General features: G+C 38.6%; 1 protein-coding gene across 4 annotated transcripts in view; it reads right to left on the bottom strand.

Annotated features, from left to right (window-relative positions):
• The window catches only part of PTPRZ1 (protein tyrosine phosphatase receptor type Z1), a 192,373-nt gene that overhangs the window by 60,462 nt on the left and 116,316 nt on the right, over positions 1-15,595 (bottom strand). For all 4 annotated transcript variants that reach the window (XM_066262186.1, XM_066262187.1, XM_066262188.1 and 1 more), the window contains exons 7-10: positions 13,014-13,171; positions 12,713-12,863; positions 1,984-2,168; positions 525-651 (exon numbers count right to left, since the gene is read on the bottom strand). In XM_066262186.1, the coding sequence (XP_066118283.1) occupies positions 525-651; positions 1,984-2,168; positions 12,713-12,863; positions 13,014-13,171 (621 nt within the window). The remainder of the gene's footprint in view (positions 1-524; positions 652-1,983; positions 2,169-12,712; positions 12,864-13,013; positions 13,172-15,595) is intronic.

Below are 15,595 nucleotides of genomic sequence, written 5' to 3'. Positions count from 1 at the left end.
ACATAAATGAAGCCAAATCTTCATTACTCAAAATAAAGTCTTTTTTTTAAATTGAATTTTATTGGGTTGACACTGGCTAACATAATTATACAGGTTTCAGATGCCTAATTCTACAACACATCTCTGTACACTTACAATGTGTACACCCCCAAGTCAGTCTTTGTCCATTACCACTATCCCCACTTTAACCTCCTCCACCTTCCCCCCAAATAAATGTCCTAATGTTTACATAGTTATTTTCATTTGATGATCATCATAGACATTACAAAAGATTCTGCTGCTTTTCTTCACAAATAGAAAATTTTGATATTCAGAATAATACTGATGGTCCTGTCCCGGACCTGCTGAATGAAACATGGGTTCCATGTTTCACAAAATTAGTTGTAATTCAGATTAAAAAAAATGTTGCCTCGTGGCCAACAGGATATAAAATCAGAAAGAAAGCACCAATACTTCTAGTAAATTAAACTAGCCTCATTTACTTTGATAGTATTGATATAAAGGCATATTAGGTGATCACTTACCAAGGTCATTGGAAGGCATGTCAACAATCAGCTGGTCACTGTATTTTCCAAATAAGCCATTAGTGCATATGGCTACTATTTGAAGAACATAACTCACGTTGGGTAGTAAGTTACTGAGAATAGCACCCTGAAATAAAGATGTCAATAACTGTATGATGGTGTTACTTTCAAAGAGTACTATCAATACAGACATTTGTCATTAGAAAACTATTTCTTATTTGTCAATGAGAAATATTTATAGTTTATTAACTAAAGAAAATGTTTATGTGATATTAAGTTGAAAAACTACTAAAAAACTAAGCACTTTTTAGCTTTTAAAAAATCTGATTTATCTTTAGAAAGTTTCATGTTTAACTAGAATTCATAAAATTCATAAACAATTTTTAAAACCTGCAAATTAATATTTTAGACAAATAAACATGTAGCATTTGCAGGGAGCAAAATGTGAAAAACACAATGAAAACCAACTTATCTCTTTATCCCAACAATATAGAAGCCAAAAAGAAACAGTATCTTAACATCATTATGAAATCAAAAATAATATTTTCCCATAAATTCCAAAACTTTCCCAGTTTAAAATTTCTCTGTTTTAGTAAACAGAATTAAAATCTTGCTGCAAGTTTTAATTATTTTGTCCATATGATATTCAACACCATGATAACAGGGACAGTTTTTATTTAAAGGCCGATTCCTAGAGTATGTGGGGCTCTAGCTGTCTGAATACAAGTTCAATGTATTTGACCTGCAGTGGATTCTTCCTAGAGTCACACCCAGATGGCGTTTCTCAACCCCCAGTCTATGAACAACACTTTCTTATGAAGGCAAAGTTCACTACTGAGATGCCCAGGTCACAGAAGGAATCAGTACTTTATTTTCCTTAGTTCATGTGCATGGGTGGAGAAAAAGAAGGTGAATCTTCCCTGAGGATTATCTGCCTCGTGACCTGAAAGTTCTGTCTCAAATGACTTCACCTGGGCTATTTGAAACTTTGATGCCCAAAAGAGGTGTTTTGAGACCCCTGCTGTATTTTCCTTGTGCTGGTGCAGTATGACAACGAAATAATACACGGTGGTTTCAAAGCACTGAGACTCTGGGCCTAGTTCTTCCCACAGCCGTGAGATCCCAGCCAAGGAATTAAACTGCTCTGTGAATCCCTTTATAAATAAAGAGAAGGCGCATTAGAGGATCTCTAGTTCCTAAGTGTTCCACATGTGTCTGCTCTGTAATGTTGTTGTTGGCAAAGCCATAGACTCCTGTAATTCAAAACATAAATAAGAACCTAGTGTGATTCACTGTAGGTTTTGATATAATGTAAGATAGCGTCTTTTTCGCTTTCTCCGAGAGCTTCATACAAAGTCTAAAGTAATGAGGGCAACACTAAACAATCACTTTTAAGATCTTCCCTCGGAAATGAAACTGTAATATTAACAATACAAGAAATGACTGATCTTATAGTTACCAGGTCTTGATAGCCATCTGTCAAAAACTCATGCTTGGTCTGGTCTGTCCCTTCTAACCGCTGGTAAAGGACAGCAAACTTCTCGATCATGGTGTCATAAACGACCCGAGGTCTCTCCCATGTGACAAGGAGGCTGGTGTAATTCTCTGGGTCAGCCTGAACATTTTCTGGTTCTGAACTACAAACTTCAGAGAGGAAAAAAAAATACAATTATTGATATAACTGTCAGCCTCTAGGATTTTAACAAGTAAAACATATTCCATGAAAAATTTTGTTGTATCTTATTTCAATAGAATGTAAAAAGTTGCACTTACCCACTGTGGAGTTTTATTTAGGCCATTTCCTTTATATGAAATACCTCTTCCTTTCAAACTATATCTGTTCAAGTTGTACCTTCCTATTCAGGAAAGTTCTCAGTCAAATGCTCTGACCTCTGCCAAAGTGATTTGTCATTTTCAGCAGTCTGCTTTGCTTTACTACTGTTATTGGAGTAATTGCATGTTCTCTTATATTATTTTTTTCTGAATAGGTCTTAATTCCTCTAGCAGATTATAAACATAAAAACTTTAGTTTTTATCTCTAGGTTGACTTAGAGCACTGTCTTGAATATATCTGGCATGATTTCATTTTTGGAAATAAATGAACAAAAGACACTTAAGAGATTATAGTGCCTTTATTTCTCATGTTAGGTACCTGACAAATGTGTTTAGCTTGGGACGAGGAGAATTTTAGTTATAAAAGATGGTCTACTACTGGATAGTTTGTTGACAGAAATCTTTGAAATGATTTTAAATTTCCAACCAGAGAGAACTATAAGAGAACAAGTAAAACTATCATTTCAGTATTTTTCAGATCTGCTGGAAAAAATCCCACTTTTCCATAATAAATTTATTAATCAATTCATTTCAGGGAATTAGAAGGTTTATTTGCTGCATCTGAAAAAATAATATTTTGAAAATCTTTCAGGGAATAAAAATAGAATTCAAGCCTGGGAATGTTGCCCAAAACTTAGTTCCAACAGGAAGAGAACTCTGATACTTTCTGAAAATACATCCATAATGTGATAGTTTGGACTAATTGTGAAAATTACAGAAATTTGTGATATTGTGCAAATGAAGCAAAGTAATAAATATATCTCCTCATAGGCCAGACAGATTTGCAAAAGAGAGGGAGACGAAGGTGACTAAGGCCAAAAACTACTTACTATGCTCACAAAGTAGAAGTCTTGTTTTCAGGGGATACTTGAAGTTACAAAGCCACTGGATGTGGTCACACTGTTGACTTAGGTCACCCAGTTGCCACTGCTACAAAAACTATTCCGCAGACTCAATGAAAATTTGTCTCAGGAGCATCTAAATATCACCAAAAAGCCTTATCTCCATACTAGGCTATAGTTTATCTCATGAACACAAGAGGGCACCCCAAACTAACAATTAGTCTATGAATTAAAACAAATTTTACACAGTATTTAGTATTAACACTAAACACTATTGAGCAAATGGATGTATGCTAGTAATGGTATATGAATGATTCAGAAAAATATAAATATATGCACTCTGTATAAATGCTTATATAACTATATGAGACACAAGATTGATCTCTCTTTTAACTATAATTTTGTTTGTTTGTTTATCAAAGATTAGGGTAGGGTGGTCATTTGGAAATAAGAGGACAATTATTCTGTTATCAAAAAACATGAATTCAGAATAAAATGTATTCTAATTTACGTCCAGACTACATCAATTTTACTCTATCTAGTGACACTTTCGTTAGTGTCCACTGGATGGCAGAAGATCATCATATCATCTCAAATAAATGGGAGCCACTCACAGAAGCTGTCATTGTAAGAAAGCAATTGCTTCCGTTTTGCTTTCAGTGATCCTCAAGTTCATTTCAGAAGGTTGGAAGAGATGCTGGACAAGACCATTTGTAGATTTTGCCCTCAAAACACCTAAGTTTTAGAGAGTGGGAATGATTTAAAGTTAACTATTCTCTTCCTCCAAAATGAAGTGATCTTAAGATGTATTAAAGTTGTACAAATGCACATAAAACTCACTTGAGAAAAATATAAAAATTAGCTGCAAAATATCCAAAGGACTACTGCCTAAATAGCACAAACTTCTTTAGTCAAATGTCTATGTTGATCTTAATAGTGGAAATCACAGATGCTTCATAGTAGAAGAATCAGGATTTGCATAAAGTAGGATCCTAAAATAGAAAGCTATACTGATCAGGTTTTCTTTGCTTTACTGTCTACTTTATAGATCTACAAGAGGTTATTGGTAATTTAAAATATAGTTTACATTTATATTTTATTTTATTTTTTTAGTGAGAGAGAGAGAGAGAGAGAGAGAGAGAGCGCGCGCCAGAGAGAGCCAGAGAGAGGGACAGATAGGGACAGACAGGAAGGGAGAGAGATGAGAAGCATCAAATCTTCTTTGCGGCACCTTACTTATTCATTGATTGCTTTCTCATATGTGCCTTGACTGGGGGGCTACAACAGAGCAGTGACCCCTTGCTCAAGCCAATGACCTTAAGCTCAAGCCAGCAATCTTGGGCTTTAAGCCAGTGACCTTTGGGCTCAAGCCAGCGACCATGAGGTCACGTCTATGATCTCATGCTCAAGCCAGTGACCCCGCGCTCAAGCTGGTGAGTCTGTGCTCAAGCCAGATGAGCCCGCACTCAAGCCAGTGAACTAGGGGTTTTGAACCTGGGTCCTCTGCACCCCAGTCCAACGCTCTATCCACTGTGCCACTACTTGGTCAGGTGGTATTTTAATTTTAAATGAGTTTTAAAACATCTTTTTTGTTTATTGATAATAAATCAGTAACTTAGTAGCATATTGTAGAGCTGCTGTTAAATCTTTTCTTTTAGATACTGAAACACAGATTTTTTTAAATAATTTTATTTTTTTAATGGGGCGACATCAATAAATCAGGATCAAAGATAACATGTCCAGGTTATCTTGTCGTTTAATTATGTTGCATACCCATCACCCAAAGTCAGATTGTCCTCTGTCACCTTCTATCTAGTTTTCTTTGTGCCCCTCCCCTTCCCCCCTTTCCCTCTCCCTCTCCCCCCTCCCCCCGTAACCACCACACTCTTATCAATGTCTCACTTTTATGTCCCACCTACATATGGAATAATGCAGTTCCTGGTTTTTTCTGATTTACTTATTTCACTTCGTATAATGTGAAACACAGATTTTATGGGACACAGATTTATAGTTAGATTGTATTCAAAAGATAAGCCTATCCTTCTGTTTATAGTCTGTGATCTGGCCAAAGGGTAAGATCTTCTTCCTAGAAGGTAGGACTGGGCCTTTTAAATAACAATCTAGTTAATTTCATATACATACACTACCTTGTGTTCAAACACAAAACTGGGTAATTACCATGAAATTAATTATTAATTTACACTAAAATTTCTAGGTTTCCATTATATTTCTTATTGCAATTAGTTTAATTATTTTATCAGTAGGACAAACACATTATAGACCACATTATCTAGATTTAAAATCAAGAAGGGTTTTCCAGATCAACATATTCAGACACCAAATACAAGCTACCAATTAATATAACAAAACAGTAACACGAAATGTAATTTCCTTGATTATGGGGAGTTCAGACTATGTTGAAGTCTCATTTCCTATAGAAGGACCGATTCACACTCCCCCAATCCTTTCCCCAAGCTACACGTGATCTGGGTCACAGTTACTGATTCTTTAAGGAACGCTAGCTAAGAATGAGAATCTGGTTTCTGCAAGTCCTTGACCATGAAGCGGGCTACGACAGGCCTGGAGTCCATGTCAAGTCACATGGAGTAAAATAAGTGCTTCGGTACAATGCAAAGGACCCTTACATATAAAGAATGGGGATGGAGTCTCCTTTTTCAGGGAGCAATGAAAGGTCTCCCTTAAACACTTCAATTCTCCTCCACTTGCTGCAGGTGATGCTGTCCCTACCTCTCAGAAGCTCATTCCTGTGATAGCCTTTAACTTTTATATTGAAATATTAATAAGCAAAGCACTGGGTGTGACAAACAAGAAAAAAGTGGAAAAGGGAAAAAAAAAGAAGAGGAGAAGTACAAAGGAGGAGACCATGACAACTCTTTGGTGTGACAAGTCTCCCAGCTAATCGTGAGAGTTGACGCCCACAGTCACGGGCAGATACGCATCCCCTGCTTGGCTGCACCACGTGCCCATCTAGGAAGAAGGGCAGTCTGCCCGGAGGGGGCAGGTCCAATTCGAGCTCCATGGGTTATAAGTAAAAATGAAAAGACAGAATGGTGATTCTGGGGAGTGGCACAGAAAATGTCACAGTTGCCTTAGATGTTACTAAGTTTTTACCCAGTTATTACTGACTTGAAGTTTGGTGCAGTTTAACACGACCCATGACAAAGTTCTTTGAGAATGCACACTGATAAGTCCACCACATCTCTGAAGTGTATGAGCACCGTTTAAAAAAAAAATATCGAGGCCTTAGCCGGTTGGCTCAGCGGTAGAGCGTCGGCCTGGCGTGCGGGGGACCTGGGTTCGATTCGGCCAGGGCACATAGGAGAAGCGCCCATTTGCTTCTCCCCCATCCCCCCTCCTTCCTCTCTGTCTCTCTCTTTCCCTCCCGCAGCCAAGGCTCCATTGGAGCAAAGATGGCCTGGGTGCTGGGGATGGCTCCTTGGCCTCTGCCCCAGGCGGTAGAGTGGCTCTGGTCGAGGCAGAGGGACGCCCCAGAGGAGCAGAGCATCGCCCCCTGGTGGGCAGAGCGTTGCCCCTGGTGGGCGTGCCAGGTGGATCCCGGTCGGGCGCATGTGGGAGTCTGTCTGACTGTCTCTCCCTGTTTCCAGCTTCAGAAAAATACAAAAAATAAATAAAAATATCGAGACAGGCACTTTGAAAACTATGTGAGGTTTACAGACAGAGAAAACAATATTCAGGTTGTGATTTCCCCTCAGGGAGTGACAGATCTTAATAAAACGAATATAAACATTGCCACAGCTGTTAAAAATAATAACTAGAAATTGATCTGTCACTGGATTACAGCTTTAAATGATTCCATCATTCAGTTGAGATATAGAGTCAAAAGAAACCTTTCAAATTCTACCTAACTCGGTCAATCTTCTCTTGGGCTATAAAGTCACCTTGTCAATAATGTGATTTGTAATATATAGTCTTCAAAGAAGTAAACAATCTTAATGTCACTTTTCTGTATAAAGCTAGAGCATCGTGTTAATGTACTTGCGCCATTAATGAATGCTATTTACAGCTACTGACCTTCAAAAAGGTATGCTGATGTATAATTCATCATGACATTTTTCAAGGAATTAACAGAAAATTTTTCATTGCTCAAACACAACATTATAGTAGAAAGACACTTCTTTTATGCTACCCTGCCTCCAAAACCACTTATATACATATGTATATTTAAAAGTTTGCATTAAATATATTATAATGTTAGCAAATAATATATGGAGTAAATTTAGACTTGTAAGAGCCTCAACGAATAAGAGCCTTAAACACAGAAAACTTGACTAGCACCCCATACTTGCTGTGATTACTTGCCCCTGAAATACAGACATATATATGCACACACACATACACACAAGTATGTACACACATTACAATAATAACAGCTATTATCTGGAGCACATTATGTTCAAAGGACTGCTCTGCTTTGCAGACTTTAGTTCATTTACTCCACAACAACCCTACAAGGTGGCATTTTACTCCCATTTTATAGGTGAAGGACTGAAGTTTTGATACATTAAGCAAATTGACAACTTTTATATAACTAATACATACTGCACTCGGGTTTGAATCTAAAAGCCTACTGGTCTTTAAAGCCCATGCATTTCCCCACTGTGCTTCAAGGGCCCCTGCTTCTTCTTTTCCAAGTGAGAAGAGGGGAGATAGAGAGACAGACTCCCGCATGTGCTCTGACTGGTATTCACCCAACAGCCCTGGTCTGGGGTCAATGCTCTGCCCATCTGGGGCCAAGCTGACACTCTTCTGCTGAGTCAACTGGCCAGGGCCGGGCCCCTACTTCTCAGTGAAAGAGTCTCATGAGTAGACTACGAGGGCAGTGGGAAAGCAAGTGGTGCCTGGGGCAAAGGTGAAAGTCACCTGCTCTACATTCACACCGTGTAGTTATTCACATATTATATATTTCTCATGATCAAAAAGACAGCTTTTATTAACTCCTTCAAGACCCAAGGGTTCTACTAAATTCTGTGATTCTTAGAAAAGCCAGTGAGCACTCCATCATGCCAAAAAACACATGCCTTTCTAATAAACGGCAGCTCTGCATAAAAATGCAAACATTGAGGACTGAAGTTTTAGTAAAACATATTCATGCACAAACACTTGTTGAGTTCCTGCTATGAATGCAAAATTAAATAAAGCTTGATTCCTACTCTCAAGAAGTTTACATGAATATACACATCTCACAATAGCTTGTAATTTATTTTTGCAATTATTTGCAATGTAGTTTTGCAAAATATACCTTTCTACAATGCATTTACCGAGAGAAGAATTCTGACAATTTTCACACCAACTCCTATTTTTCCATTGGTCAAAATGAGAATGTTAGATACTTATCATGATAAAATATATAAATGTAACCTGAATGTCCAAATCTGAGAAGCTGATTTAGCAAGTTGTTATGACTGCACAATGAAATACTACTATACATAAAGAATGGCGTGATAACATTATATTTATATCACGGAATAAAACAAAATCAATAAACAGATATATGTAGTGCAGTTTAATTTCTATGTGAAATAGTAATGAATTTTTTTTTTTGGTATTTTTCTGAAGTTGGAAACGGGGAGGTAGTCAGACTCCCACATGCGCCCGACCGGGATCCACCCGGCATGCCCACCAGGGGGCGATGCTCTGCCCATCTGGGGCGTTACTCTGTTGCAACCAGAGCCATTCTAGCACCTGAGGCAGAGGCCACAGAGCCATCCTCAGCGCCCGGGCCAACTTTGCTCCAATGGAGCCTTGGCTGCGGGAGGGGAAGAGAGAGACAGAGAGGAAGTAGAGGGGGGGGGTGGAGAAGCAGATGGGTGCTTCTCCTGTGTGCCCTGGCCGGGAATCAAACCTGGGACTCCTGCATACCAGGCTGATGCTCTACCACTGAGTCAACCGGCCAGGGCCAAATAATAATGAATTTTTAATTTAAGAGGCAGGACTAGAAGGATAATCACCGAAATCTTCATAGTAGTTATCTTTGGGTGGTAACATTATAGAAGATTTTTACTTTCTTTTGTTTGCTTATCTATATATTCTACTTTTTTAAATGTTCATTTAAATAAAAACTTATTTTCAGATTAGATTTAATAAAAATTAAATACTGAGCATAAATACAAATTTCAGTTGTTATCTCAAATTCAGTTCAAGAAAGTAGAAAGAAGACTGTATCCATTAAGAAAAGAAAGCATCGCAGAAATATGCACAAGGCAAATGATAATAAGTGCTGTTGAATGCCAACACTCATGATGGACCAAGCAAGAATGCAGTTGTTTTGTTTTGTGAATAAAGGTAATACTATTTTTGAAATATTTTATGCCATGAAGGTCATCAGTTTTCATTACAAAATTATATAAACAGAAATGATGTTCCCCTATAAATATAAAGCATAGTAGAAAGAGTTTTGGAAGTCTTTAAAACCAAGAAGACTTGGGTTTAAACAATGACTCAGTCCTTTATAGTTCTGTGAACTTGGACAAAGCACTTACAAATTATAAAATGAGGAGAGTACAGCCAATACACCAGTGTGCTTGAAGGCACTGGTTCTCACAATAAACGGCAGCCATTACTATTTTTGTTATGATTACTTTTGGACTTAATCACTTAACTGTGGGAACAACAATGTTACACATTAAGTGAGAATGACATATGAGTAGATACACTGGATGGTGCGATAGACAGTCATTAAGTGTAACCTGCCATATTTGCATCATATGGAAATGAATTATTTTTTTATTTTTATTCACTGAAAAGAAGGGAGAATCAGACTCCCTCATGTACCCTGACCAAGATCCCTCCTGCAAACCCACTTGTGGGCAATGCTCGGCAAATCTGGGGTGTTGCTCCATTGCTCAGCAACCAAGCACTTCTTAGTTTAGTGCCTTTGGCAGAGGCCATGGAGCCATCCTCAATGCATGAGGCTAACTTGCTCTAATTGAGCCATGGCTTCAGGAGGGGAAGAGAAAGAGAAAAAGAGAAGCGACAGGGGTAAGGATGGAGAAGCAAATGGGCGCTTCTCCTATGTGCCGTGACCTGGAATCAAACCTAGGACATCCACACGGTGGGCCAACGTTCTACCACTCAGCCAACTGGCCAAGGCTGGAATTGGATTCTTTTGGTTATTCAGTAAATGTTAAGTGAATGAGAGTTTTACTGTAACTCAGCAATAGAGGTAAACAGGTAAAAAACGTAGTTACCTCTTTTATGGGGCTCAGAGTCAGGTGGGGAAGACAAAGAGACAATTAGCATTCTGTGCCAACTGCTATGAGGTTTGGATGCACACAATATAGGTGCACATGGGCACATCACACAACTTCAGATGTGTATAATTTGTCTTGTACAATATGGGTATAGCGCCTCCAGTTGGGCACAGTCCTGTGCCCCGGGCAGACTCAGACTTCGTGAGAATCAAGGTAGAATCAGAATGGCTCCCCAGTGGATGGGATGGTCTACTTAAGTGTTGAAGAATGACTTGACCAGTGAGTGAAGACAGCAGGGAAGAATTTGCCATGAACAGGAAAGAGCATGTGTAAATACAATCTGGGAGATGTGGTCTGTCCTCTGCAGGGGACCTCACAGGTTTCAATACAAGAGCAGGAAGCCAGCTGGGGAAGTGAGCACACTGACACTATTAAGAACTAAGCAGGACCTACCTTGCAATGGCAGATGCTTTGGAAGGGTTCTAATAAAATATAACTGATATAAGTATATGACAAAAAATCACATTAATTTGTTATTTGGTCATTTGCATTTTAGAAAAGGCGATGGTTAAATCCAGTTTCTTTTTTTCTAATCAGTTGTCTGTTATTTACCAGACAGGATGTTATAGTATTTAGTGTTACTAATAGAAATATAATTAAATTTTCTCACTTTGGGGCAATTTAATTGGAAACAACATAGCATTAAATGCAGCTATTCATCACTGCTGTCTTATGCTTTGTGTGTGTGTGTATGTGTGTGTGTGTGGTTAAAGGGTAAACAACACTCACAAATATCACATTAAAACATGTCATTTTAATGCCTAATCTTCAAAAGTTGAGGATTATTAAATTAATATTATACGTAGCCAAAAATTCATTGCAGGGCTGAGATCAAAGAGGACCATGTACTTGGAAAGGTCAGTCCCCAACGCAAAGACCACTTCAACTCTTTCTTTCATGAACCAGTCCATTCAAAGGGTACAATAAAAAGGACAAGTCAGTAGATGCAACTGATTGTGTCCTCTGGGCATTTTCAAAGGCTCCTGAGCACTGTCAGCTTCAAAGGAGGGCCCTGCAGGGATGCCTTCCCGTGTCCTCTCCCCTCTCTGTCGCTGCCTGGCAAGGACAAAGTTAATTCCCTCCAAAGAAGGCAACTGGGGAAAAGACTCACTTTTAATTCATCCATAATTCTGTGCATTTGGTGTCAGTCCCTACTAGGTGCTAGGTCTTGTCTAGGAGCTGCCAACAAAAAGACGAACACTTTAAAATCCACATATGCGGTGGCAGTGGAAGATCTGACTTTGGGTGGTGGGCACACAATGCAATGTGGAGGTCATGTGTCTGGAACTGTACACTTGAAACCTGTATAATATTATTAACCAATGCCACCCCAATGATTTTAATTTAAAAAAATACTTGTTAAAATAAATGATTTCTTTTTTTTTTTTTTTTTTTTTTTTTTCATTTTTCTGAAGCTGGAAACAGGGAGAGACAGTCAGACAGACTCCCGCATGCGCCCGACCGGGATCCACCCGGCACGCCCACCAGGGGCGACGCTCTGCCCACCAGGGGGCGATGCTCTGCCCATCCTGGGCGTCGCCATGTTGCGACCAGAGCCACTCCAGCGCCTGAGGCAGAGGCCACAGAGCCATCCCCAGCGCCCGGGCCATCTTTGCTCCAATGGAGCCTTGGCTGCGGGAGGGGAAGAGAGAGACAGAGAGGAAAGCGCGGCGGAGGGGTGGAGAAGCAAATGGGCGCTTCTCCTGTGTGCCCTGGCCGGGAATCGAACCCGAATAAATGATTTCTGTATCTTAAAAACAAAGATATAAAAACCCCAAATGACATGTCAAGGCTCAGCTCAAATGTGGTTCTCTCACTGAGGTTCCCTGATCACCAGACGGGATCTCCCCATGCTCTGAACACCTGGGTCATTTATTCATTTCTCTTTATAGCTCTTAATACAGGCAACTGCCATGAAGTGAATTTGGCGGTGTGTGTGGCTTTGCCATCTATCATTGTGTGTTTTAGAAAAATCACTTCCTTACTGAATCTTACTGTGGCTCATCTGAAAATGGGGGTTATTCATGTGGAGAAGAGTAATATTTTAAATTATCATTTTTCAAATGTGGCGACTGACACTCAGAGAAGTTAAACAGTCTATGTAGAGCTACACGGCTAATAACCAAAATATTTCTAAAAATCTATGTTTTCCATTGTATCACAACTATCTCCTACAACATCCAATCTGTGAGCTGTAAATGAAGTATATTTTAATACATACCTGCTTCATGAATCTCTTCTTTTCCAGTGTAAGAGGAAAACACCTGCCTAGAAAATTTGTACTGTTGCTCCCGAAAATTATTCTGTAAGTAGTCCATCAGCATGACGTAACCAGACTGTTGCATTGTAAGAACTTCACAAAAAACAGCCAACTGAAAAGAAGATAATTTAGCATAGAGTTTAACATTCCTGCTGCAAGGGCATTAGCAAATGCTCTAAAACATATTCTGTAGTAAAGATGAGAACACCATTCTTTTTAGATGTCTTTAAAATACTTCATTTGTTTTAATGTCCAAGATTACCTGGCTTTCAGAGATGCTAACTGTATCTTTAAAAACAATCCAGTCAACTGTGTCTGTGCAGGGAGGAGAGGTCAGCGAGCCATTGTAAGTGTAATACTTGTCAGTTGAGTTTGGCAGGAGGTTCAGCAATATGAATGGATCTAATGCAGCCTGTTTCCCTACAAAGTAATAAACATACATCTCAGCTGGGATCCCAACTCTGGAACTTAGCTGTTCAAAACTTCTATGAAACAGAGACATATGCTGTGTTACATATTTAATCAGAAATGAAATATTGAAAAAGTTTTATATATATTTTTAAATGGCAATGAAACTGGCAACTCCTAATTTTCTCACATTTATTGCTACATAGTGTTAGAGGCTTCATCAGCAAGATGCTTGAGAGATAGTTCTATGACCATTTCAATAAATACAAGAAAAAAATTATTTGGTAAGATTCAACACAGTGAAAAAAATCTTACTCTTATTTTATTGGTTGATTTCAGAGACACAGAGAGAGGAAGGGAGCAAAAGGAGAGAGAGAGGGAGGAGAGAGAGAGAGAGAGAGAGAGAAAGAGGAAGCATTCATTTGTTGTTCTAGTTACTTGTGCATTTATGGGTTGTTTCCCTGGGTTTCAAACCGCAATCTTATCATTTTGGGACAATGCTCTAATTGACTGAGCTAACTGGCCAGGGCCACAAAAATCTTATTCTGATGATTATCTTCAAAAGTCCATAGTAAACATTTTATTTAAGGATGACTTATTGAAAGCTTTTCCCCTAAAGATCAAGAATGACACAAAGATGTCCTGCCATCACCATTTTTACCTAACACTGAACTGGAAGACTGGGCCAGTGCAATAAGGTAAGGAAAAAAATCATAAACACCGAATGGGAATAAGTGATAATATCATAATTTGCAAATAACATGACTATGCATGTAAAATATCAAAAAATTTAGACAATTAGAATAAGTGTTTTTTTAGTAAAGTCACTTTATATAAACCACTGTATAAAATATATTCTATTTTTATATAACTATCAAACAATAAAAATTAAATTTAAAATAATATAAGTTATAATATCAACAAAATATCAAATACAAGTAAGTCTAGCAAATGACACATTTAAAATTACAAATTTTTAAAAAGAATTTGGTAAAACCTTGAAATAATGGAAAATACCATATTCATGGGCTAGAAGATTTAGTATAACAAAGATGTTGATTTTCTCCAAATTAAAATATATCCTTAAGAAAATTTTAATTGAGGTCCCAAGAGGGTTTGACTGTTTCTGTGTGTATATATGTGTGTTGGGTGAACTGACATGCTGATCTTAAAATTTAATTAACAATGCAAAGAAAATTTAGGTGAAGGGATTAAGAAGTACAAATTGGTAGTTACATAATTGTTATGGAGATGTAAGAAACAGCATAAGAAATATAGTAAATAATATTGTAATAACTATATATAGTACCAAGTGGGTACTACACTTATTGGAGGGATCACTTTGTAAGCTAAATACATTTCTAACCAATATGATATATATCTGAAACTAATATAATGGTAAATGTCAACTGTGATAAAAAAAACACACACAAAAACATCCTGACCAGGTAGTGGCGCAGTGGATGGAGCATCAGGCTGGGATGCAGAGGACCCCGGTTTGAAACCCTGAGGTCAACGGCTTGAGTGTGGGCTCATCTGGCTTGAGCAAGGCTCACCAGCTTGAGCCCAAAGTCGCTTGCTTGAACAAGGGGTCACTCGCTCTGCTGTAGCCGCCCCCCCCCCCCGTCAAGGTACATATGAGAAAGCAATCAATGAATAACTAAAGTGCCACAATGAAGAATTGATGCTTCTCATCTCTCTACTTTCCTGTCTGTCTGTGCCTATCTGTCCTCTCTCTATCTCTCTCTGTCTCTGTCACAAAAAAGAAGAAAAAAAGAAAGTTAAGATACTCTTGAACAATAATAAAGCTGATAAACTTTCACTACTAGATAGTAAGACCTATTATTATACAGTGTGTCCGTAAAGTCATGGTGCACTTTTGACCGGTCACAGGAAAGCAACAAAAGACAATAGAAATGTGAAATCTGCACCAAATAAAAGGAAAACTCTCCCAGTTTTATACGTATTCAGTGCAGTTCAATGTGGGCTCACGCACAGGTTTTTTAGGGCTCCTTAAGTAGCTATCCCGTATAGCCTCTACAGACTCATCACTGACTGATGGCCTACCAGAACGGGGTTTCTCCACCAAACTGTAGGTTTCCTTCAGCTGCTTATCCCACCGAGTAATGTTATTCCTATGTGGTGGCGCTTTGTTATAAACGTGCCAATATTCACGTTGCACTTTGGTCATGGATTCGAATTTAGCGAGCCACAGAACACACTGAACTTTCCTCTGTACCGTCCACATCTCGACTGGCATGGCCGTGGGCTGCTCTGCTGTATACAAGGTGTTACGTCATCATCTGTGCATGCGCATATGCTGCCACATCATCCTACAGAAACTGGGAGGGTTCTCCTTTTATTTGGTGAGATTTCACATTTCTATTGTCTTTTGCTGCTTTCCTGTGACCGGTCAAAAGTGCACCGTGACTTTAT

This window comes from Saccopteryx bilineata, chromosome 2 (genome assembly GCF_036850765.1).
Source record: "Saccopteryx bilineata isolate mSacBil1 chromosome 2, mSacBil1_pri_phased_curated, whole genome shotgun sequence".
Taxonomy (NCBI): domain Eukaryota; kingdom Metazoa; phylum Chordata; class Mammalia; order Chiroptera; family Emballonuridae; genus Saccopteryx; species Saccopteryx bilineata.
The sequence above is the reverse complement of the archived record's forward strand: the minus strand, read 5'-3'. Positions and strand labels throughout refer to the sequence as shown.